This window comes from Lonchura striata, chromosome 1 (assembly GCF_050655825.1).
Source record: "Lonchura striata isolate lonStrDom1 chromosome 1, ASM5065582v1, whole genome shotgun sequence".
Lineage (NCBI taxonomy): Eukaryota > Metazoa > Chordata > Aves > Passeriformes > Estrildidae > Lonchura > Lonchura striata.
Window position 1 is genome coordinate 20,690,897 of NC_140703.1, and position 22,848 is coordinate 20,713,744.

At 43.4% G+C, this 22,848-nt stretch overlaps 1 protein-coding gene across 4 annotated transcripts in view; it reads left to right on the forward strand.

The window, feature by feature from the left end:
- The window catches only part of URB1 (URB1 ribosome biogenesis factor), a 44,684-nt gene that overhangs the window by 16,156 nt on the left and 5,680 nt on the right, over positions 1–22,848 (forward strand). For 3 of the 4 annotated variants that reach the window (XM_021548579.4, XM_021548581.4, XM_085571516.1), the window contains 19 exons: positions 789–901; positions 1,753–1,872; positions 6,090–6,206; positions 6,842–6,980; positions 7,684–7,854; positions 8,810–9,006; positions 9,553–9,762; positions 10,294–10,470; positions 11,087–11,948; positions 12,814–13,015; positions 13,204–13,381; positions 15,172–15,230; positions 15,372–15,574; positions 17,285–17,395; positions 17,484–17,547; positions 18,322–18,493; positions 19,032–19,146; positions 21,933–22,093; positions 22,457–22,568. In XM_021548579.4, coding sequence (XP_021404254.3) covers positions 789–901; positions 1,753–1,872; positions 6,090–6,206; positions 6,842–6,980; positions 7,684–7,854; positions 8,810–9,006; positions 9,553–9,762; positions 10,294–10,470; positions 11,087–11,948; positions 12,814–13,015; positions 13,204–13,381; positions 15,172–15,230; positions 15,372–15,574; positions 17,285–17,395; positions 17,484–17,547; positions 18,322–18,493; positions 19,032–19,146; positions 21,933–22,093; positions 22,457–22,568 — 3,483 coding nt within the window. The remainder of the gene's footprint in view (positions 1–788; positions 902–1,752; positions 1,873–6,089; positions 6,207–6,841; positions 6,981–7,683; positions 7,855–8,809; positions 9,007–9,552; positions 9,763–10,293; positions 10,471–11,086; positions 11,949–12,813; positions 13,016–13,203; positions 13,382–15,171; positions 15,231–15,371; positions 15,575–17,284; positions 17,396–17,483; positions 17,548–18,321; positions 18,494–19,031; positions 19,147–21,932; positions 22,094–22,456; positions 22,569–22,848) is intronic. The other variant, XM_085571508.1, reaches the window with a different exon arrangement.

Genomic DNA, 22,848 nt, shown 5'->3' on the forward strand with positions numbered 1-22,848 from the left:
AGGTGAGTCAGTGTGAGAGTTCTGTTTCTCCTGATCCTCCTGATAGAAACATGGACACCAAAGGCACCATGTTTTTCTATCTTGTAGCAGTATGTTCTTTAAATAGCTGGAGTTTTATTGTTTGGTCTTACTTACTCTTGGATTGCCTTGGTGGTGACTGTTTAAAATGTTTTGTTGTTTCTCTAATGTGGGCCACAGAGATCCTGCACAGGCTCTGAGAGGCTCAGGCACCATTGCTTTGTACAGCTGATGTCCCCATGTAACTTAGCTTCAGGTCAGGTGTGGGCTGCTCAGGTTTTGATCACACTGCAGGAGCTCCCTGACCTGTGACATAATAAGGAATGTTATACCTGTACTGGTGGTACAGCGATGCAGGGAGAAACATGAGTGTAAAGTTCCATTGTCTGGAGCAAATATTGTCATGGTGTGAGCATTAAGATTTCCTGTTGACTTAAGTGCTGTGTTTTCCTCTCCAGATTATCCATCCTTTGTACTGCCTGTAGGTCACAGCTTTTCAGGATTGCTGAGACTGATAAAAGAGATTTTATATTCCCATGCATGACCAATGGTTTCTGCTGGGCTCAGGTGATGGAATTTCTTTTTGAGGACTGGATTCTCACCTTGGGCTGGCCAGCCTTAGTTGCAGTACATATGGGGATCCCATGAGATGAAGATCTTTGAATTGCCAGCTTGTCTCACGGCTGTGTTTGAAACCCTAAAACATGAGTATTCTGAGATTTCAGGAAAATGGACCAAACTGAAGTTGGTTTCTTGCTTTCACACCTCAGGTATAGTCACTGAAAAGGGCCTGCGGGAAGAGGTCCCTCCTCTTCTGCAGCACCATATCCTGAAAGTGGCTCTGGAACTTCCCGCAAATAAATTTGCCTGGTTCAAAGTACAGGTAAGAAGTTGATGCAAATTTATGTTTCCTTGGTCTGTTGTCCTCAACTCTTTCCATCTGGCATTGCCTACTTTTAAATTAGTCTAGTCATTTTAGGAGGTGACCCTTTTGGAAAGTCAACAGGAATTACATTCTTAGCAGTGGTGAAGGATCCCTTCTGATCTTAAAGGTTTTTTACAAGGACAATATTTTTTGCCTCCCTGGTGAACACAGGAGAAGGTTCCAGTAGCTCTTTGTGTCTCTGGAGAGGAGCACAAGTGACAATGCTGGTTTCCCCTTGTCTGGAAAGCTTGAGGTTGCAGACCAGGGAAATGAGCCCCTGATGGGAGCCATCCCAGCTCTTCCCAAGGAAGATTCCAACATTTTTTAATGCTCCCTGTAATTAGTGGAAACCATCAGGGCCCCAGCTCTCTGTTTTACTGCAGGCTTGTAAGATAAGAGCTCTGTCAAGTGTTTGCTTGTCATGTCAGGAGAAAGGAGTGGACCTGGCTTTGAGGAGAAGCAAAGACACCCATGGAGTGTTGTAACAGGGGTAGACGTGGAATGACTGGGGAGTAAAATAGGATTGATGAGGGAGGTGGCTTTGTCTTGGGGCCTTGTAGTAGTGTAGCAGTTGGGGGTTTCTGTTACTATTGTCTTCTTCCACTTTACAGGAAAGCATTTTACAAGTGAGTGCAATGATCTTGGCTCATTAAATGCAAAGTAGTGTAAATGATCCCATTTGTTTCTAGTCTTGGGACTTTTGGACAGGTCTATAGAATAAAATACTTACCTTACATATCAGTCTCAATTCAACATAGTCCTGTACAGTGTTGCTGTAGCAGAGGAATTTTAATATATTTTTCTTGTAGGACATCTCTGAGACAGAGAAGATATCTGGTGAAAAGTCAGTCTTCTATTTACTGATGAAAATGTTTGTTACAAGTACCCGTTCTCATTTGAAAATGTCCACCAAAAAGTTAATCATCAAGGTAAGAGAAGCAAGGGACTTCTTATAAAATAGGGAATGCTGGACAGGACAAATGCAGATCAAGCCAATATGGTTAATCATACGTTCTCCTTTTATTGTTTATAAGATGGCAGTTTATATACGCTTCAGTATAGTTTAAAATTGTGAGCACACTCTCATTGGCAAGCAAACATTGTTTGTCTTAAGGTAGTGTCATGGTTTGACACTGGCACAATGCCAGTGCCCCCATGAAAATGCAATCTCTCTATTGAATGCTGTGAAATGCAATCGAGAACAGAGCAAAGCAGCCCCAAGCTTAATAACAGGAAGAAAACTTTATTAAGCTACTACTATAAAAGAAAAAAAGAAAGGGAAAAAAACCCCACAAAAAGATCAAAATGAAAACCTTGCAAAGCATTCCTCCTCCCACCACCCAACTCCAACAAACCACAGCGAGACACAATCTGGACCCCAATCAGGTTTCCACCCTCCAGAGAATCGATACCCAGTCCATCGAAGGAGAGAGGAGTCTCCTGTACCACAGCCCTCACCAAGAAAGACAGCTGCCACATCATGTGTTTCCATGTCACACATGGCACCGCCCGGAGAAAAAGTTTGCCATGGTGACCCTTCTCCTTTCCATGCACAGTGCTCTCACCACCAATGCATGGATGGACACACTGCTTCCAGGATTTTTCCTTTCAAGAATGCCATGCCAAGAGGGGAAAAAACAACAGTTCAATGTTTCATTTTTTGGTACCACAGTCCCCACCCATTTTCCCCTGGGGCCAAGGGTCCAAGAACAGAGATCTCTTCTTCTTCTTGGAGGACAGGGGGCACCACCACAAACCCCCTAACTTTCCTCTGTTTGCTCCACTTCTGTCTTTTCCCAGCTGAAGCAGGTCTCTTTGGCTCACTGGCATCCTCCTAAAATACAGTCTCTCTTGGAGGAGAAGATTGGTTCTGCCTATGGCTACGAAGGAAAAAGTCCAGCCAAAAGCCACTCCATCATCCCCCCCATCTAGAATTCCTCCTTCTAACATCCCAGGGTCCAAGCTGTCTCTCTTCCTCTCTTTCAAACCAAGGAGGAGAAAAATTTCACAAAGCTTTCATTTCTCAGGAAGGGTTAAAAGTCCCGAATCCCAGGGATGGCTCAATGCCCAGATTCTCCGACTCCCACAGGCAGCTGGGCACCTTGTGGCCCCCCCCAGCTCTTTCTTCCCCGCAGTGAACTGCTGATAAAACTGCCGCTGTCTCTTTCTTTCTTTCTCTCTCCCCCTCTCTCTCTCCCCCTCTCTTTCTCCCCCTCTCTTTCTCCCCCTCTCTTTCTCCCCCTCTCTTTCTCTCTCTCTTTCTTTCTCTCTCTCTCTCCCCCCCCCTCGACTCTGTGGGGGAGGGGGAATGGAGACATCCCAGATTTCTCCACCCTTCCATCTGCAGGGGGCCAGCCCGGTTCCAGTCCCTCCACCCTTGGGCCTACCTCACTCAGGCCATGGGCCTTCCCCTCCCCACCCAGATCGTTGCCAGGCAGGAGAGAGTCCTGCACTGCACGCTGACCAGAACCAAAAAGAGAGTGAGTTCTCCTGGGAATTCTGCTTTTAACCGCTCTGTGTTCTCAGAGGCGTGTCCACCTTCAATTGGTCAATATCCAAATTGACCTCTTCCTTCCAAGAAAATTCTTTTTGTGTCAAACCACGACAGGTAGTTAAAGTTTCACCCTGCAGACCTATACTAATTCACACCCAGAAAGCTCATTGCACTGTGTTCACCTTAACATAATTTCTAACTGCGCCACAAACTAATTTCTTACTGCGTCATAAGCTTCAAAGGCCTCGCCGAGGCCTATCTGAGTCGTAAACTGGGGGTAGCTCAACCTTCACTCTAAATCTAAATCATGTCCTCTCAGAAATCCTGCTACAATAAGCATTTGAATTGAAATTTCAGGATGTTCACTGTATCCCAGTGGTCTGAAATTTCAGGATTGTAAAATTTTTTTTTAAGCAGATATCTTTACTGCTTGGTTCTATGGCCATAGAGTCTTCTTTCAAGTTTCTTCTGACTGTTGTTGGAATTTGCTGTCAGATAACTGATTATTAGCAAACTACTTTATGGAAATAAATGCTGTGAACTGACTTCCCTGCAGCAGTTGATGAAAAAGTAAGGAAAATATCTTTAATGTTTGCCCACTTCCCCCAGGCTGAATTAATTCTGTCACTGTAATAAATTAATGCAGTTTATGCTTGCAAAGGTCTTGACATTGATTAAGAAGAGATTACTTTTGAGTTTTATTTTTTATCACTGTTTATTTAATTTGTACTTCAGCACTCCAGCCTAATATAAGCCTTAGATGGTTTGCTCTGGCCCTGCAGAATAATCCTCTCTGTTACTGTCTGATACAAGCTTTGATGCCAGGAGTATTTTCTGTCTTAAAAATGAATTAAAATCCCCTTCTGTACATTTAAATTAGTTATTTGACTTTCCAGAAAAACTGGTCAACTACAAGTCCACCAGAGGCTGTTTTTTTTAGCACCTTATTAAAAGAGGGCATCTTTTAGTTATCTGAGTAGGGGTAGAGTTTTATTTATTTATAAGGAATAAATACAACCCTAACCAAAATGTCCTGCCAAGAGAAAATCCAGGAAGCTGTACTGGCCCTGGACAGGGCTCTTCATGCAGTATCCTGCAGTATTCATGGCACAGCAATTTGTACCTAGCTTTGTGCAGTGAATCTTTGCACTTATCTCAAATTAGCAAGTGCCATTTTAATATTCAGTCCACCAGACCAAAGTTACAGTGATTGAATTGGGGTTTAGTTGCCCTTGACCCTTGCAAGGGTTTAAAGGCAGGTTCTTTTGGTCTCCCAGTCATGTATGTCTGAACCAAAACCTGCTCAAAATGTGCAGTTTTTCTGGTGGTTTAGAATTTCTTTTTCCAAGTGGGAACATGGACTGCCTTACTTGTTCTTGTGTCCACTTTCCACTTTAGTCCATTGCATTCTGTCTGAAGGGAATGCAGGAGCAGGGAAGTTAGGGCAGTTATGTCAGCAGAAAGGCTGCTAAGAATAGATGGTAAGGACTTATTTTTCTGTGCAGTGCCATGTGACTGAAGGCTTGTTTTTGGATTTCACATTCTGTTCCTGCCTGTTTCTGGGAGAGCTGCAAGTGCATTTCTATTTCAAGACTCTGCCAAAAATAGTAAATTACATTAAAATGAATAATTTTCCCTTAATTTTTTCTTTATTTAAATGAATTACCCTGTCAGATTCATGTAAGCTGCAGTTATTTTTAAATGAGTTGCTGGTGTTGTACACAGCGTAAATGTAGAACAAATGAGTTGTGATAGCTTCCTTTTATTTTGTGTGTGCAAAGGAGCAAAGGCACAGATTCATCCTGTGTAATTGCAGTCGTTTAATGTGGGTGCCAGAGTCAGGAAGCTGGGCAAAGTTTCCTCTCTTGTTGACAGTTAGGGGCAGGGAGTTTAACTATGGTGTTACTTCGATTTTCCCTCCCCTCTTCTCCCTCCTCCTTTCTTGCTTGTGGAGCTGGAGCACAGGGTCACCAAGTTGCTAGTTTGGGTGCCTGAGGTCAAGGCCTGAATTTAGAGAGCAGGAAAGTGGAGATAATTTCTAAATATGTCAAAGCTTGTCTCTTGGTTGTGGTATATATGGGCCTACCTCACCATTCCCTGCAACTTGCACTTCTCTCTGGACCTTGCTGTGGTCACTGCTCATTTACCTGACTGTTTATCCATCTGCCTAATTGTTTTATGTACAGGTAGCCTGATTTAGATTTAATTTAGCAGTGATTTTCCTTTATGTTAGATCAATAGTTTTCTAAATCTCCCCTACAGGCTATTTTTAAGGCACTTTTATTTTTCCACCTGTGATGATACTAAATCTCCCCTACAGGCTATTTTTAAGGCACTTTTATTTTTCCACCTGTGATGATATAAAGATGTACAACCCTCTGAAAGCAGTATAATCTGCTTTCCAGAAATTATAGAAGATTTTTATTGTCCATTATGCAGTTGAAGTCCCCCTAGTGAGTGGGAATAAGGCCTCTTGAACTGAGGGAGTGAGGAGAGTGACATAGACTTCTTTTCATCAACCTGCTCTTCTTTTCTTTCACAAAAGAAGGAATCATGAAGTTACTATACAAAAAGATCTATATCTTTTGGGGTTTTTTTATTTTAGGTGTTTTGAGGTTTATTTACACACCTCCCCCTTTATTTCCCGGACAGGTTTTACGTGACAGTGGAGTGTTTGAGTACACATGGAAGGAACTTTCCGTTTGGCTGGAACACTTGGATAATACAAAAGAAGACCAAAAGGAATCAGTGATTCAGTTTTTGGAAAGGGTAACAGTGTTCCAATTAGCTAGATAAACAATGCAAAGAACAGTGTTAGTGGAAACTAGAGATTTTATTGCTATTGTTGAGAAACCTGTCAAAGACCAGTGAATGAATTCTGAGAAAAGCATTGTTTGGGATTCTTTATACAGAGGTGGCATCATTCTTGTCTTCAATGGGAGGGACAGCAAAATAATTTGTAGGAAAATTAAATAAATAAAATAATCAGTTATTATGGCATTGTTGGTATAAAGGTTGAGTGTTGTATGTGTGTATAGCTTTTATCTCCTCTTTAGGTGCCAAAAGTACCAGATCTCAGTAGATTATAGTCTTTTACAAGGAAAGCTGACACTTCCTTTTTAGTCTTCACGATGTTGAATGCCCAGTGCTTCATTTCCAGTGCGGTCTCCCAGGACTCAGTCTATGGTAGCAATCTAGATGCCAGTGGACTTTTATTTTTCCCTCAGTGTCCCCTGTAGAGCATGAGCCATAGATAGAATCCTGCCAGAAGTATTATGTAAGTTGTCCTCCTAAATCCTGCCCAGCTTCCAACCACTTTTAGCACATGGTCTTCCTTAGCAGCCCATGGTTCCCCTACACTTGACAGCCAGTGCACTGCCTTTTCTCTCCACCTTTGCTGACAGATCCTGCTGAAGCTGATGACAAAGCCCTACCCCTACACAGACAAGGCAGCAGACCTGGTTCAGGAAGCCAGCATGCTCCAGGTTGCTAAGTTTCAACAGGACTCTGATAACATCAGCATCCCTGTCTCTCACATTGATGGTATGTGGTAACCCCAACACCAGAATTCCACAACTTGGGGCTACATTTTCTAACCCTAAGCAGCAAACTGGGGATGGATAACTATAGAAATCCTGTTACGTAAGGACCTCCAGGATTCAGCCCTCCATATGTACTTGGTATCAGAAGTTGGAATTGCAAAGTTACCACTTTACCCCCAAATGTAATCTTTGATGTGGTTGTGCCACTTTAAAATCTCTCTTCATGCTCTTGCAGCAGCATTTTCGAACTAAAATGGAAATTTAGTCCTTCTTCATGGAGCTCTTCATAGAAACATGGAATCCCAGAAGGGTTTGGATGGGAAGGCACCTTTTTTTAAAGCTCATCCAGGTCCACTCCCTGCCATGGGCAGGGACACCTTCCACCATCCCAGGGTGCTCTAAGCCCTGTCCAGCCTGGCCTTGGACACTTCCAGGGATCCAGGGGCAGCCACAGCTTCTTGGGGCAACCTGTGCTAGACAGCAGCATTAAAAGGCAGAGTGAACTACAGCTGTGTTTTTTGTGCTGCACTTAACATTCTATTGCTTGACAAATGTGCCTTTTTTTTTTTTTTTTTTTTTTTTTTTTTTTTTTTTTGGTACTAAAAAGATACCTTGTGTTCCTGGAGTGTTGCATTCTACCTTTGTTGTTTTTCCAGTTAGTCAGTCTGGATACTCTGCTTACATTTTTTTCCTTCACTTATTAGATGCCCTGGATATGGTGGATGTTCTGATTGAGGGCAGTGGTGGCTTAGATGAAGAAATTGGGATCTCTTTAAATGAAAACATTATTATCCAAACATTTCCCTTCAGTGCTGTTGTCCCTGCTGCATTAGAAGCCAGAAATATACTGTTGCTTCAGTCTGAAAACAGAACAGGTACAGTTTTTTTATGTTTTATGTGTCATTTCTACCAGTGGAGTGAAAGTGGCATCATTTTTACCCATTTGTAATAATTTTTTACCATTAATCATTTTTTACCTTGAGATATTTTATTAGCTTCCCTGCAAGCAGAAGGAAGTGCAGATTTGTGGTGTTTCGTGCTCAAGAGAAGCATTAGTAGTCTGTAGGTGCTTCTGCCCTTTTCCCTGACCCTATAGGGATGTGACACTGTCCCTGCATGGACAGTCTTGGTCTGGAAGTAGTTGGCTTCAGTAACACAGTGTTTTAAGGACAGAGTGTGGAGATCAGGAGAGGAAGGTGGTTTCCATGCCTGTAGGCAGCTCTTCCTGAGATCAGGGAGAGAGGACTGCATTGTTAAGTAGGAAATGGATGCATTTCCCAAAGAAAAATTCAGAAATTAAGCTCTAGCGGAACAAATACTGCAAAGTTCTACCACCGCCTTGAGGAAAGTGTTAAAACCACAGGGGCATCAGGTGGGCTTGGAGCAGGATTGGCCAACCCCACAGCACCTCACTAAGCCCTCTTTGTGTATTTGGCAGTCAAGTAGCACCTGGGGTGTACTGAAAGTCCCAGTTCTGACAGAAAATTCTGTTTAACTTGTACACGTTAACTGGGTGTGTCCCCCCAGTACAACTCAGTTCTTCTGTGAGGTGGTGCTTGGCAGGGTCTCTGAGACCCTGTTAAGAGACAGGCATGTTTAGCACAACACAGTGAAGGTGGATTATTTGCTTCAGCAAGAGCTGATGTCTGGAGGATTTTTTCAGGTACCTCAGTGGTCAGGAACATGTGTCTAGGTTACTACAAACACTTTTTGATCTTATTCAGTTCTTTTCTGCATGATGCTCTGTGGGCTGCTGCCAAGGCCCAAAGTAAGGAAGATTTCCCAGTGTCCGTGCTCATGTCAATAGTTTAATTTATTTTGCTTTTCTAGGAGCACACATCGTGGAGTATCTTGTTGCTGTTTTCACTGACCTCCTACACTCTCAGAGAGAACCCCTTGCTCTCTGCTTGATGTTCCAGCTCTATGACAAACATCTTGAGTCCCTGAAAGTTGCTAAGTATCCTCAGCTCTACCAGTTTAGCCGATACTATAAACTTTGGATACCCAAGCAGCTCCAGGAACCTGTGGTATGGAATACCTGAAGTCACTGAGTACTTGAGCCAGTATTCCTATAAAAACCTCACAGTTTATAGAGGTTACATTTCCATCACAAACAGCATTTTTATTGAGCTAATTCTGCATTTCTTGTTGATCACATTGGGACAAACATTTGCTCCAGGGCTTTTATCTGATGACACAAGAGGTCTTTGTGGTGTTTGGGAGGTGATACCAGGGCTCAGGGATCATACAGAGACTCCTCACTAGGCACAGCAGAGCCTGGTGTGTGCTGTGGCCTCCATTTACAGTGCCTGGAGTTCCCCTGGGTGGGTGGAGGATCACAGGCCCCTGGGCTGGGTTTGGTGAATTTTTCTCAGTTCAGCAGTGAACATTACAGATTCCCCTGGGGACACTGCTGGACAGCTCTGTTCTAACAGGACTGTACACTTGTGCTGCTAGAGCTTCAGCTCAGAGCTCATCTCAAAACAAAGGTGGCTGAAGAGATTTTTGTTTCATACTCACCACTGTTTTTCTCTTATGCTTTTTTTCACTTTAAACCGTTTAAAAACCACAAGGAGGTAAGCAAAGAACCTACTGTGTCACTGGATTCTGTATTTGCCACTTTGCTGAAGGGAGCCTATGAGAGAGGAAGCAGTACCTTACTGGAAGATGGTGTTCAGACAAAATTGAGAGACTTGGCTTCTTGGCTCCTACCTGACCAGCTTTTGTTGGGAGTAAAGCATGTGCTGCTGTACCTGAAATCCACAGTGGAGAATTTCAGCAGTGTAAGAGCAATATTGTAATAATATTGTGGTTATGTTTGGCTAATTTTATGGTAGTGGGTACAAATGACTTGGCTGTTAAAACTTAGGTTCCAGTTATGTAGCACTTTTTTCTCTACTTGGCTCTGAGGGTACACAGCACCATACAAAACTGCACCTAATTTGTAAACAAATGTCAGTTCTGATTATTGAAGAGTGTTGGATTTACTTTGCATGGGTTACCTTTCTGATCAGTGTGAGTGCAAATAAACTCAAGATTTTAATCCAACTCATGGATCTCCCTGAGAAGCCTTTCCAGAGAGTAAAATTCACTGGCTTGTGTAACTCCAAATGTCATAGCATAAATGAAAAACTATCATTATTTATTTGGCAATCTGAGACTTCACTTAGAATCAGGTTTCTACATAGGGAAGTAGTTCCTTCCCCAAGAAGAGGTTGTAATCTAAGTAGTTCTTAGTTAACGCCTATTCCTGTTGGTCCCTCTGGTCCCATTCTCGTCTTTTCTTCACTTCCAAGATGGCTTTTTTTTCATAGGTTGGTAAAACTTTGGGTCCTCAGCTCATTGACCTCTATGTGGACATTCTGAGCATCTTGTTGTGCCGGGCAAATCAAATAAAGCTGAATCAACAGAAGCAGGAAGAGCATCAGGCTGAATCTGATCTCTTTATGGATGAGGAGTCTCTGATAACAGAAGTGTCTTCAAATGACAAGGTACCAAATCCCTTGGTACAGAGGCACCTATTAGTAAACTTTTATTTGATTGATTCTCTAGGGAATAGTTTGGCTGAACAGAGAGATGTTGTTAAAGTCTTGGAGGAAAATTTAGGAACGGAGAGCATGTGGTCCAGCAGTTGCAAAACTACTGTCTGGAGATGTGACCCAGCTGCATCACCCACAGTCTCACCCCTGAGCTGGAACACAGGAGAGGTCCTGAAAGAGATCACCTTTGCGGAAAAAAATTTATTTCCTCACCCCTGTGTAAAGCCTTGTTGTGAAAATGATGTACTTGAGGAATGAATTTTCCTCCTCTTTCATCTGTTTTGTGAATTTGTGGAGATTAGAATGTGTTGATGAACCCTAGAACATTGTTTTCCTCTGGAGATGAGCTTAGACATATTTAGAATATTCAGTATAACAGCATAAATATTGGGAGAATGATATTTATGTGCTTGTAATAAATTAGTATTTTTTATCCTCTGACCAGCTAGTAGACAATTTAATGGTCAATAATTGTAATTGACAAGCTGTGGAAAATAGGCAGATAAGTTTTTTTTACCCTGCAGTGTGATTATCCATTCATTGATACTGTTTCCTCTCCTTGTTACAGACACTGGAGGATACGCTTACCTTGATTTTCAGACATCCTACGCTGGAGAGCTGGTTCCTGGCCTTGGAGCTGCGCTCTATTCCTCAGCCTGGTTTGAACCCTGTCACTGTGAAGCTCCTGTCAGCTCACCTCAATTCTGGGGTGCTCCAGTTGCTGAAAACAGGTGCCCCCATTGTGCAGAGCATCACAACGGATCACAGACACGTGTTGTCCAAGTATTTCGAAACTATCACCAAAAGTGTCCTGGAAGAGCTGCAGACTGTGGGGAAGGACAGAAGCCAGGTCTGTCCCACGAAATCTCACCAGCTGCAGGCTCTGGAGAAGCTCCATATGTACATGACTGCAGCTCAGCTAAAGGAGATCACTCTAACCATGCTGCAACTTCCTGAGATGAGCTTGACTGATCAGAAATCTGAAAAATCGCCTAAAAAAGGGAAACAGTTAAACTTCTATGGACAAATTTTGGTGCAGCTCCTTACAGACAGCTACCAAAGGCGTCCCCAGCAAGGAGAATTTCTGCTATCCACAAAGCATATTAAAGCTTTGGGGATTTTGATGTCAGCATCGGCCAACAAAGATTTGGAGGAGGTTTTCCTTCAGGCTCTCCAAAGTGAGCCTGTCCTTGCTCTTGCAGTTGATGTTGAGGTTCAGACTCACTGCCTTGCCCAGTGCTCACACACCTCCCTGGCCATTGTGGCCGTGCTGATCCAGCACTCCAGGACTCACCTGCTGCAGTTTGAGCTCTGGTGTCTGAGTAGTGCCACTGGGAAGTACCTCAGGAAACACATGGCGAGCTTTCTTCCGCTCATTAATGTGTACTTGCAATGCAGAGACCAGTATGGTTTCAGCCGACCTTCCACAGGTAAAGGCACTGCTGAGCCCTGCTTGTGGTTCAGGAGGCCACATTCCTTGTTTAGATTCTGCTGGAATATTTGCAGAAAAGATAAAGGTATAAAACTTAGATGTCTGACCTCTAATGACTGTCTTGGAAGTACCTCTGCAGCACTAAAGGTGCTGTTCTGAGGGTTGGCTGTTAGACTGAAGCCAAGTGCTCTCGCAGTTACTGCTGCCCAGATTTCTCTTCTGAAGCCCTTATTTAATGCTTAGTGCATGTGAAAATCTATTATTGTGCTTCTTTTGGTTTAGTACAGGCAGGAAAACCTTTTGCTCAGGCACAGATAGAAGAGTCCTGGAGCGTGCAATGCCACAGTCAGATGGTTTTTGCAGAACCTGAGCTTTCACTGTTACAGAGTCCAAAAATTTGTTCTAAAACAAATCTCCAGCTGTAGGCTGGCTACAGTAAGGTCCTTCTGAGCTGGCAGTCCAGAACTTTTCAAACTCACAGCAGCATTACATCTATGGACAAGTGTGTTAAATTTCTACCAGGAAAACGATGAGTTAGGATTCAACTGGGTAGAACTGGATCACTTTAATTTAGTTTCTCTTATTGCCCAGAAATGTCAATATCAAAGGAAACAGGCTGACTGGGGCTGTAATTCTACCTACAAGGTCAAGCAGCGATAAGGCCTTGTCAGCACACTCAGAAGTAGAGGATGGGTAAAGAAGTGAGCCTCTGTGTAGCACTTCTCTGTAACAGATTAGCAACTGCTGTAGCGTCATTTCCTAGAAATTGAGTAGTCTGGGCCTGGATTAGAAAGTGATGTGGGATTAGTGTGTTGTTTAACAGCTGCCGGTGGAGGAACCTATGCCTTCTGCTCTCCCCACAGTTGTCTTGGCTGTCACACCTGTCCTGAGGAAAGTTCTGTGGAAGGATCTCTGTGCTGGGATTCAGGACACTGAAGCATCGCCTGAGGCCACTGTGAAACTGCAAATTCTTTCCAAGCTATTGCCACCTCTGGGAAGCAAAGGGCTGCACAACTTAATGGACTGCCTTCCTGCTGCTCTGGAGAGAGCAGGGAATGAAGTGAGGTGGGCAGTGTGTGCGCCTGCCCCAGGGCTCAGTTTGTCCTGGGAAGCACTGTGATAGGAATAGGAGGAGTAATAGCATCTTCTCCTCAGAGAATCTGTTGCTTTGCACTTTGGCAGCAAAACATCTTTAAAATATACAAAACCAAGTTAAAATAATAATAAAAAAATCAACAACTATCTCTCTGCAGCTGGGCCGTAGCAGATGCCATATCCACAGTGCTTAAAAACTCAGGGGAGCTGAATTCCTGGAGGAGACATCTCTTGTCTTCCTGCATAAAGGGGTTAGTTTCCATGTACAGCAGCAGTAGAGATGAGAACAAGCAAGAAGTGGAGAGGTCCATGCTGCTGAGGCTAGAGGAATTATTGGTGAGACTTCTTATCTGCTTTGCCACTGTGGGACTGTATACATATGTGTGATTGCGTGATAGAATCTGTGGTATTTAGATGATTCTGAGATTGTAGAAAGTCTCTGTTTTTCAGCCTTGCTGCCAAAGAAGAAGTTGTAAATTGTCTGTGCTGTTTATTCTTGCTTATCTATAACACGTTCTGCTGCCCTGCCGCAGGTCTGTCCTGCAGGGCAGCGTGTGGGGCTCTGCCCTCAGTGGGATGTTACAAACATTATACAACAGAAACTACCTGTGCTATATTTACAATAACGTGCCAATATCTGTCACCTACGTTGAACAGTGTGTCCCCAGTCTAAACAAATAGAAAAATGCCAACACCACAGTAAAACATGGAAGACATGAAGAAGAAGAAAAAGGATGGGACACACCCAATTTCCTCCATCTTGTCCCCTTTAGACCCCTTATCTAGAATCCTAAAATTTTACTTTTGCACCCATGCCACACTAATTATTGCTTATATCAAACACTCAGAGCTGGTAATTCATCCTGTAAGATTGAAAACTCTTTTCCATGGACAGAGATCAGAGACTGTGCCTGTCGGGACTCTGTACAGGGGGGTTTCTGACCCCCTGCCAGGGTCCCAGACGTTCCAGGGCAGCCAGAGGGATGCCCTGAATTCCCACAATTGGGCAGTTGTAGATTTTGTAAATACAGATTGGACTTGATTTCTTGTTTTATGGATTATGGTTTCCATGGACTTCTAATAGCTTTCTCAGAGTCCTGATAATACTTTATATGAAGCAGTTTTATGTTCTTGATGATGGCTTTCTGGTACAAATCCCCTTTGAAGATAGGAGTTTAAGGTATTTAGGAGTAAGAAATCAAAGGTTACCAGTGGAATTAAAAAAAAAATTAAATTAATTTAATTATTATAAATTAATTAATTTAACTTTTAAAATTAAAGTTATCACCTTGTTTTTTAAAAGAAGGTAGTAGAGATACTTCTGCCAAGACCCATCTGCCATGCCATCTGAAGTCTGGGGCAAAAGTCTGGTTGATTGTGAATAGAAATCCCAACTTTATCTTGAAGAACACTACTTGGTTACTCCCTCTGTACTGTTCCCTTGGTTTGAGTTTAGTGAACATGGATCCCTGTGACACATAACACTGAAGGTCTCTGAGCAGTGAATGCCTTTGCCCTCTCATGGCTTTTGCTGAGACTGCCTTGTAGGACCTGGCTGACTCTGCAGGCCTTGGGGCCACCTCACAGCGTTCATCCCATCCTGAGGGTGTTTCCAGCCTGGTGAGGTTGGCACCTGCATTACCAGGACTGTTGGGATGTGCAGCTGTCAGTCTTCTCCAGGCTGACTGGGTTGTTGTGGTTCCCAGCTCTTCAGGGCACATTAGTTGTAAGGACCACCTGTCCCAGCCACCCCCTGTGCCATGTGCAAAGCTTGATTAGCTAAAGCACATAAAAACCTGGTACCCAGTCTCTTGCTTTGACTTGTCAAGTTGTGATTCCCTTCACACTTCAGGAGTTTGAAGAGTTTTGAGCCACTGGGTTTTTGGAATCTACAGCCCAGCTTGCTTTTTAATTCCATACAGCCCCTGCTCCCAGACCAACAAGTTTCCTTTGAACCAGGAATTAGGACTGTTGTATTCAAGATTTTTTTTTTCCCTGTTATTCTCTGATCATCCCACATGAGTGTTTGGCTTGCATGTTCTTAGTGTGTCCCTTGAACAAAAATAGCTGTAGAAGCTCCATGTGCCAAATGTAAACCAAAACCTGTTTTTACTTGCTGCACACAGTGTGTGGTTGAAGAAGTGGACCCAGATGACTGGTGCAATCTTGTGAAGACAGGGCTCAAGTAAGTGTTTTCATTTGAATTTGGTTTGGTTTTACTAAGTTAATTGTCTTTGCCAAGTTCTCATTTCTTAACCAACTTTTAATTTCAAGGTTTCCTTGGGTTTGGATATGATCTGACTTCTCTGTGATCCTTCTCCCAAAGGTACCATTACAGAGATGAAACGTTTCTGAAGGTCCTAAACGTTGCCATCCAGTTACTATACAAGAAAGAACCCTCACTTAGTAGGGGCTTATTCAAGCTCTCAAAACTTCACATGATGGTCACACAGCACTCTTTATTTTTGTCAGCCATTCTGAGGTCAAGAGAAGAAGATGGCATGAACATCCAGACAAGAGGGACAAGAGGTATTTTTTAATCATCTTCTTCCCATACTAAATACAGCTAATCTTTCTTTCTTGTATTATATTCTCTCCATCCAGTAACACACCCACCCATGTAAATACTTGCAGAGTTATTAGCAGTTCCAGAATACTGGCATTTAAATTGTACCTCTGCTTGGGTTGAAATGTTACATTCATTTTATGCTGGTTTTAAAGACTTCTGTTTTTAAAACTACTGGAAAAGTGAGTTTGGGTTTTTATTTTGGTTTGGGTTTTTGTTTGTTTGTTTTTCTGGTATTTTTAACCCAGTTGAAGTCTTGGATTTATTCTTTTGGTTTCTGTGAGGCACTTAGTGTAAGATCACTGAAGTGCACATAGATCCTGTGATGTTTAACCCTGTTTTAAAATAGGTTGATACAGGAGATTTAAAGTTGATTTTGCAAGTTTTATCAAAAATGGCAATTTAAATTACATGTATTTCATATTACCTTTCATGAGGAATATCCTTCCAGAGGAATATAAATTGGATGCTAGTTCATGTGTAGAATTGGCATTATTTCTTCTTCACTGGCAACTGAAATCCTGCCTGACCTTGAACCACATTTAATCTACATAGACCTCAGCTTTTCTCCACTGTACAGGGGTTTGAGATTCAGTGATTGAAAGAGTTGTATAAGAAAAGGGAGGTGAAATTTTCAGGACACCATGTTGCTAGCAATTTTTTAGTTTATTGATGAGGAACATGTAAACAAACTTTCAAGTTCTGAAATATCTGAAAAGAAAAAAGCTCTTGTGAAGTCACCAATTTAGTGAAATTAAAAATGAGGAATAGATTTTGCTGCTTGCTGTAGGTATGTGTCTTATCTTTAGAGTGTATTTCTGTAGATCAGCAGGATGGATTCTTTGAGGCCAGCTGCAGTAGTGCAGAAGCTTGGTGTCAGGAGTGCGTTCACTCAGGCTGGTACTTTGGGAACTCTTAAGTTTTGATGGTGTTTTGAAAATATTCCTGCACATAACTAGGGTCAAAGCCCAGGCCTTTTCAGATACTCGGAGTTGAGAAATCTGGAGTTGAGTTTTGAGTGTGCTACAGATGGCCTCTTTGTTTTTGAGGAGCCCAATCACACTTTCTGCTTCTCAGTTACAGAGCAAAGGTGGATAATTTTTGTACCCCACAGGACAGGGTTCCTGTGGCTCAAAAACCACCCACAGTGCAGAGCCCTGCTGAGACGTACAGTGCAGAAGCATTTAGGTATTTATTGCAGCTGGGGTGCAGACTTTAGAAGTGTTTTGCTGTGAATTCTGGAGTCCCTGGGGAGGTTGCTGGGTTGTCTGCCTTTCTCTGTGCAACTCCTGAGCTCATTCCAGATTCCCCCTGGGGGAAGAAGGACTGAAGGATAGGGTACAGCACTCCTCTTTAACCAGAGAGCAGTTGTGTGCGCATGGAAAGCTTCTGCAGAGCAGTGTGTTCCACCATGGGGACCTCTCCTGCCTCAGTGACTTCTGTGTTTGTCTTGGTAATACTGTTTTGAGATGTTCCTTTTATTTATTTATTTAATTAAATACATCAAAATCACGCTTTAGTGTATTGGGGATATGGTCTGCGGTATCTCTAGAGCTAGATACTGGTGTAAAGTGTCCAGTGCTGCTGTGCGTGCATCCATTTGGAGTGGGTCTTGGGGTGTTACTTTGTGCTCTTTGTGACCGAGAGCTTGGCTCAAGCTGTGCTTGTTCCAGAGGCGCTGGTGGACATTCTGCTGACAGCTGTGAAGCTCAGCCCCTCTCTGTGTGAGAGCAGTCACCTACCAGTGCTGCTGGGAGCCTATGGGGCCACACTGAGCACCGTGGGTGAGTGTCAGCCTGGATAGGCGTTTCCTCCTGCATCTTGTTCTTGTGTCCATAGGTCACTAACTTTGGGTTAAATCTTGGGTTTTAGATCAGAAGATACTGCTGTTGCTTCAGTTGTATGAGAAGAATAATCAAAGTCTTATAAACTCCAGGTAAGCTAAACACCTTACTTGGTTGGGCAAACTACATATAGGTAGTCTCACAACTGGTATTTTTCCAGGGTCTCATTTTTAAATGAAGGAGACAGTGAACAAGGTGAAACCTAAAGATGAGTGTTGCTTTTGGAAACACTTTTACTACATACTTCTATTCTTAATGTAATTCTCTTATGTTGCCCAGACTTCTGTGTGTTTGGGGGTTAGATGAGGGACTGTCTCATTTCTGGAGTCACTCACTCTCCATAACTGGGATTCACTATAGGGGTCTTCTCACAGATGGGAGGCTGAAACATAAGTCACTAGTGGACTTTCCTGTGCCCCAGCAGTCCACACAAAGGTCTGTTGGCAACAATTGTGGTTTGGTCTGCCTTCCTCACAGGCTCTTTGCTGTCTTGGAGGCAGGAGCAGAAATGCCTCCAGCAGTGCAAGAGCACTGACTCAGGCAGCTGAGGCAGGTCTGGATTCCTGTCCCTTTATGCAGCTGCTGTCATTCTTACCTGCACTTACAGCTTAAATCCATAGGTGCCTCTGAGTGGGTACATTCTGACTTGATGAACAGGGGAGGGTAGAATGAGTGAGACACACTCAAACTAAATTTGAAAAGCTTTGGGATGGATGGAAAAGGTGTTGCCAGGGAAACCAAGTTACAGTGTCAAGTCCCGCAGGGTACTAACTATGAGTGAAGACAAAATTTTGGTACTAATTGATCTCCTCTGTAATTGCTTTTGGTTCTGTTGCCTAATCTGTTTGCCTTTAACAATGTTTAAGGATCTTGCTGTGGGGTCCAGCTGCTGTGGAACATCACAAGACTTGCAAGAGTCTGGGGAAGTCCTTGTGGCAGCAGCCAAGCATGGAGGAGATTCTGTGTCTGCTGGATCAAGAGAAGATGATGAAGACGATTCTGTCATACCCTCAGCATCGCCAGCTGCTGCCATCACAGGTGCTTTTGGTTCAGCTTCTCCATGGTGACCCTTCTTTGGATATGCAGGAAGACCCTTGAGCCATTCATGTCTTGCAGCTGTGTAATACACGTCAGTTTGTTTCCATCAGGAGAGATTCAGAATTCCAGAATCTCCATCAAAATTTTGATTCATAGGAAGAATGTGTTCTTCAGGAGCACTTTTCAAAGTAATTGCAAGATACAGGCCACATCTTTTCAGCAGGGGTGATAGTGCATTGCAGAGGTTGCCATGTATGTGAGACCAGGATTGGACAGCCCAAGGATCCACTCGCAGTGGGCTCTCCAGCCTTTCTTACAGTTTGCTGTATTGCTTCTGTAGTTGTTGATGCTGGTCAGGGAAATAGTTGTGGATATACTCTCATAGTGAAAGCTGGGTTTAAACACAAGCACGTCTCACCCTGTGTTGCATTGTATTTTATAAGGTGTAGTATCAAGTGGTTTATAGTGGGATGAGGTGGTTGTGGAAGTTTGAAACAAAGCTTGAAATTGGTGTTGTTCCTTACAAATACTGGTTTAGACTTGGTTTCAGGGAATACAGGAGTCACTATATAAAGATGAAACAGTGAAGAACCTTGATGACTTCTATGATCCTTGTTTTCTACTTCCGCTCTTCAGTGAACTAACCAGACCAGGTAAAGTGAATGTTTCTCTTTGGTATTTAGTGTCAGGTTGCTCTGCTGCAGGAGCTGTGCCTGGACCGCTGTTATCTCTGATCTGACAGCTAATACTGCAAGGAATTTGTGCCTGACTTTAGACGGAAGAAACAAAAACTACTGTGAGGGGTGTGACTGAGCTGGCTGGAGATCTGGCCTGTTACAGGCTGTGGTTGTAGAACAGGGGAACTTCAGCCAACTCATTTTCCACCAGACAGATGGGCTTGAGGCCAGTATGTTTCACAAATAGGCTGGTGCTCTGAACTGTCAGCAAGTTTCTTGTCTGACATGACTGGGCTTTGTACGTGCACATCCCTGCTGTGCTCCATGGACACACTGTCCCCAGAGAGAGCTCTCAGAGGTCAAAGGGAGACAAGAAGCCTAAGGGATTTCCTAATCAGCTCTCTCCCTGTGTTGGTTATGGTTAAACACTGTGTAATTACAGCTAGATTTGGCTTTCCAAAGCAATAATGGGTTAGAAGCAATTGGCAGGCTGTTGGTGTGTCAGTGAAATCACACTCACAGTCCTTTGTTCACTCAGAGCCCTGCAAGTACAGCATCTGTTTGGATGTGCTTAGCCTCTCCTTAGGTATGGTTTGAAGCGCTGTGGGTAATCCTGGCAGGAGGAAAAGAGCTGTCTTTAAGTCCTCTGAGGAGAAAAGGTACCAGAGCTATCTGACATTTTGCAGTTGGAGGGATCTTGGACAATCCAGTTATTGCTGGGCCTTTGAGGTGCACAGGGAGGAAGAGCATGGGCAGTTGGTGTCTTTGGAACTTAGGGAGGGATTTGGTGTCTATGGCAGCACTGCAGCTAGTCAGTGGCTGCTACTGTGGGAAGCACCAAGGCTGAGGGAATTGCTGTATATCACATTCTTGTGAAGCTGTAAAGACAATGGCTGTCCTGAATCTGAACCTGGAGAGAAGAAAATAGGCCTCTTAGCTTCTCCACACAGAGTGAGAGTTTGTGTCCTAAGAGGGGCATTTTTAAAGGGCCTGAATGATTTATGAGTCTCAGTCCCATGGTGCTTGTAAACCATGTCAGCTGCTCTTGGAATTCCCAGTTCTTTATTTATTGCTCTTTGTCCTGGCTGCAAAGTGCCATCAGAATACCTAAACATGGACTTATTGCACAGTATTTAGTGCTTGCTGAGGAAAAAGTAAGTATGGGGTTGGGTAGATGGATAGCAAGTTCTATCTTTAGCTCTGATAAGCATCTTATGGAAAGCTTTTCCATCCTGGTTCTCAAGGTCCTTTAAATGTATGTCAGACATAGAATTAAATTGGGGTGCTTTTCTAATAAGAACTTGTTATTTTATGTCAGTTATTGAACACATTCTCCAGGGGCAGCAGGATGGAAAATATTCCCACTGCATGTTTTCAGTGAAGGAAAGTTTTCCACTGTGCACTGCTGAAGTGAGAACTTTGGATGTCATTCTGTAGCACTCTGCCACAGTGTGAATGGTTACTGTGCATCAGCAGTTCCCCAGAGCTGCAGCCTGAAGGAGAGCAGAGTGGTGGCCCAGGGACAAATGCCAGTGGCTGGTGGTGAAGTGGAGACCCTGCTTTACCTGGCCCATAACCAGCAAAGCTGGCAGTAAGAAACTGCCAAGCGTGAAACTGAGTTTTAGTAGCTCTTTAGTAGTTGACAAAAAAATGAGATAAATAGTCCAGGTGCTGTTACAGGGACAGAAATAATCTGTGATTTTTAAACATAGTTTTATATGTACATGCATACATAGATATATACACGTGTGTGCATATATGTACATATTTACACACATACTAGTCTGTGTGGGCAGTGATAGGGGAGGAAATCAGTGGACCAAATATAGGTACTTAGCAGTAAGATTGCAGCCCCTTCTTAAATAGGAATATTTGTTTCTAGAAACTTCCTCTTGACCTTCACTGTGAATGACAAGAAAATACATCAATATTATTGCTAAACTTATGGTACATTTGTAACTGGTAAAATACCACTGAGGTGCCATTGTGCTCCATTCTTGGAGATAAGGTAGAAGGTTCACAGCAAGTCATTTCTAGCCATTAGTGAGTGGAAATGGCAGCAACCCTTCAAAACACATAGAATACAAGCCCTTAAAGGAGAAACTCCAAATCTTGATGACAAAATTATGTGAAAGCTAAATGCTACCATTGAAGGGTATGTTTCCTGTTTTTTCTTGGTCTGATTTCTGGTCATTGCTGGATTTTGTTTTACCTAGTAGAGCGCAGGGGTACAGCTGAGTACTTGGCTCAGAGCAGGCCTTACCACAAGAGTCACTTGTGCCTGCACAGGGACAACTGCTGTGGTTTATGGGCTATTTGGGTTATTCTTCCATCCTTTCTGTTACAGGAGCTTTTTAGTGCTGGTCTTTCAGGCACCCTGCAATGCTCTGGAGATATAAATTTTCCCTCTTGTTGTTCTTTGTACTCAACTTCTCTGAAACAGTGAGATACAAAGATGACTTTACAGAATTTACCCCTAACTTTGCATGGCCTGGTGGGCAGGATCACCTCTTTCTCACATAAATGAGAACAGCCCCATAAATTTCAGCTCAGGTAAAGAATTCATGTTCCAAGTGAATTGCTGAAGCCCTTTGTCAGCTGGAGGAGCCTTTGTGCACTGAGGTCATAATTTGTGGGGCTAGAGCCAGAAATGGATGGTCATGACAGAAATGTTAAGGATTATGGTGCTGTTACACATACTGGGGTGTGTCAGTGCTAAAGTACTGGCTGTTTTTTGTTTCTCTTGCCCCATCCCCTCACAGAGTGTGTGGTGGCATGTCACAAGTTTGTGGAAGTCAATGCCCTGGGTCTCACAGTGGCTGCCCTGAGCAGCTACGACTCCAACATGAGAGCGGCTGCGTATTTTGTCCTGGCTTCCTTCCGTTCCCATCTGGAAGGGGCTCGCTTTCAAGAGAAGAGCCAGGTAAGCCATTGCTAGTTTGGCAGGTGAGACCTTGTAGGTCATGGACATGTGTGGAAGAGATGTTGCCTTGCTCATCCACCTACATGCCTGTGGTGAGACAGCTAAAAGAAGCTTTTTATCCTCTCTCCCATTGTTTCTCCTCTACTGCTTTGTGTTCCCTCCTGTTATAACTAATGGACAGAGAAAAGGGAAAATACATTTTAGAAATTCTTCGGAATTTTGTATGTAGGAATGGAAATCCTGATGGAATTGGTACTTGATCTGTTTGGCCCATGAAATATCCTGGAAGCTGATAGATTTCTTTGTGCTTCTGCTGCATTCATTTGGGCTGTGCTTCCAGCTTCTCTTCCTGGGCTCTTGCAGTTGCTGTATCTCTTGGATGCCGTGCAGAACGGAATCAGACAGCCAAACCTCAGGTTCACCTTCTCCCTGACACTCTACACTGCTCGTGTGGCAAAGCAAATCCTGAAGCCAGGTACTGGAACTTGCTGTGTGTGTCACTGCTGGGATGAAAAACAGAGCCCTGGGGAGTGTTGCTCTCCTCACCTGCTCTGTGCTCATGCACTCTTGACTGAGCCTTTCCTCCTGGGCAAGAGAAGGGGAGGGTGGGCAGCAATTAGAATGAGCTTCAGAGCAAAAGCCTTCTGCAGTTGCTGGGCTGTTCTCCCAGCTTGGAGCACTGCACATTCACCACAGTTTCCATGAATGGTCATCCGTGCTTGTGGATTGGGAGCATTCTCCTCCTCCACAATGCC